This window comes from Carlito syrichta, unplaced genomic scaffold, assembly GCF_000164805.1.
Source record: "Carlito syrichta isolate Samal-C Ts95f unplaced genomic scaffold, Tarsius_syrichta-2.0.1 Scaffold126411, whole genome shotgun sequence".
Lineage (NCBI taxonomy): Eukaryota > Metazoa > Chordata > Mammalia > Primates > Tarsiidae > Carlito > Carlito syrichta.
The window spans coordinates 51,019-52,846 of NW_007070507.1; the positions used below are offsets into that span (position 1 = coordinate 51,019).

The window sequence follows — 1,828 nt, forward strand, 5'->3', positions numbered from 1 at the left end:
GCCCCTGCCCCTAATATCCGCCGCCGCCGCCGCCCTGGCGCCCCTGGCCCTGGCCCCGCTTCCCCGCAGTCGTCCGGCAGAACGTTCGGAAGTGCAGGGGACCTGCCACCTCCCTGCGCAGAGTCCTGTCCCGGGGCCTGGTTTCGGACCCTGCCCAGCGGGGCCCAGCTTGCCCTCCACCGCCGCCGCGGGCCTGTCTCCCGCCCCTGACCGGACCGCTCGTGTCCCAGAACACGTGGCTCTTCACCCACGGCTTCTCCCTTCTCGCTGCCAGCCCTGGCTGTCCCGGAGAGTCCTCCTGGGTCTCTCCTGGCCGCCTTTCCTCACCTCTTCTGCCCCTCCATGAAGACCCCGCATGCCAATTATCTTTTCCTTTGAGACTGGAGCCTTCTGAGGACGGCCCCCAGGCTCAGGCAACTCAGTCCCCCGTGCTTGGCACCAGGCCAGGACATACTAGTGGCCTCAATGAATGTGTGAATGTATAGGGGAAGCAGTGACTGGACAGGGGCAGGGAGAGGAAGCCAGCTGGGTGATCAGGGAAGGTTTCCTGGAGTCCTCAGGGCGTCCGGTTGACCCTTGAGCCCGGAGAGTCGAGGCGAGGGCTGGGGAGCAGCCCGGCCCGCGCATGGAGCCCCTGGTGCCTGCGTCCCCAGGAGGAGGTGGAGCGGGAGATCATCAAGCAGGAGGAGAATGTGGACCCGGACTACTGGGAGAAGCTGCTGCGGCACCACTATGAGCAGCAGCAGGAGGACCTGGCCCGGAACCTGGGCAAGGGCAAGCGCATCCGCAAGCAGGTCAACTACAACGACGCCTCCCAGGAGGACCAGGGTGTGTGTGGGACCGCGGGACGCCTGGGACCTGGGTGGGGCAGGTCGCTGCGGGGCGGAGAGGACATCCCTTTGCAGGAAGCCCGGGCCAGGCGTGGGGCCACACACAGGGTGCCGTGTGTAGGTTGGGTGCTGGGAGGTGTGGGGGTAGGGGGTGGAGCAGAATGGGGGACTAGGGGGTGGGTGTGGGGCTGCTGGGAGTTTGGGGAAACGAGATGGGTGTCTGTTCAGTGACTTCACCACGGCTGGTGGTGTGACCTTGGGCGTGCCCCCCCCCCCCCCCGGGTCTCAGTTTCCTGGTCTGTGAAATAGGATGATAATAGCATAATTCTGTAGTGTTGTTGGGATTATTGAGTGAGCTTGCAGGAAATACCTGGTGGCTGTTGTCACATCACCATTACTGCTGGGCTAGGGCGTAGGGGCCTGGTTAGACTGCTGGGGGAGGTCTGTGGCACTGCTCACTCCGTGCCCCTCTGCCCGGCCCCCCACAGAGTGGCAAGATGAGCTCTCTGATAACCAGTCAGAATATTCCATCGGCTCGGAGGACGAGGATGAGGACTTTGAGGAGAGGCCAGAAGGGCAGAGTGAGTCTTGGTGGCGGTGACCTGGGGAGCTGATGGTGTCGGGGGTGGGGCCAGCCTGGGGTCCCCCCTGTCCTTGAGGGTGCTGGCAGCTGGGATGTGGGGGGTCAGGAGTCCCCAGGCTCCTGCCTGAGGAGCTGTGGCGGGCTGCTCTCCAGGTGGCCGGCGGCAGTCCAGGAGGCAGTTGAAGAGTGACAGGGACAAACCTTTGCCGCCTCTTCTCGCCCGAGTTGGTGGCAACATTGAGGTGGGGCCCGCCTGCACCCCCATCTCTCCCAGCCCTCTTCCTGATGTCCCCGGGGTACAGAGGAAGGGCTGGAGGCTGGTGCAAGGTCACCCACCAAGAAGCAGCTGGGCTGGGACAGAGCTGGTCTGGCCCCCACCCTTGGGCCCTGTCCCAGGTGGAAGCCCCCCCTTCCC

At 64.9% G+C, this 1,828-nt stretch overlaps 1 protein-coding gene across 1 annotated transcript in view; it reads left to right on the forward strand.

Moving 5' to 3' along the window:
* CHD5 (chromodomain helicase DNA binding protein 5) overlaps nucleotides 1–1,828 on the forward strand; it is a 59,187-nt gene that overhangs the window by 40,551 nt on the left and 16,808 nt on the right. Inside the window, exons 24-27 of the mRNA XM_021707791.1 lie at nucleotides 512–520; nucleotides 654–828; nucleotides 1,319–1,411; nucleotides 1,567–1,655. Of these exons, the coding sequence (XP_021563466.1) occupies nucleotides 512–520; nucleotides 654–828; nucleotides 1,319–1,411; nucleotides 1,567–1,655 (366 nt within the window). The remainder of the gene's footprint in view (nucleotides 1–511; nucleotides 521–653; nucleotides 829–1,318; nucleotides 1,412–1,566; nucleotides 1,656–1,828) is intronic.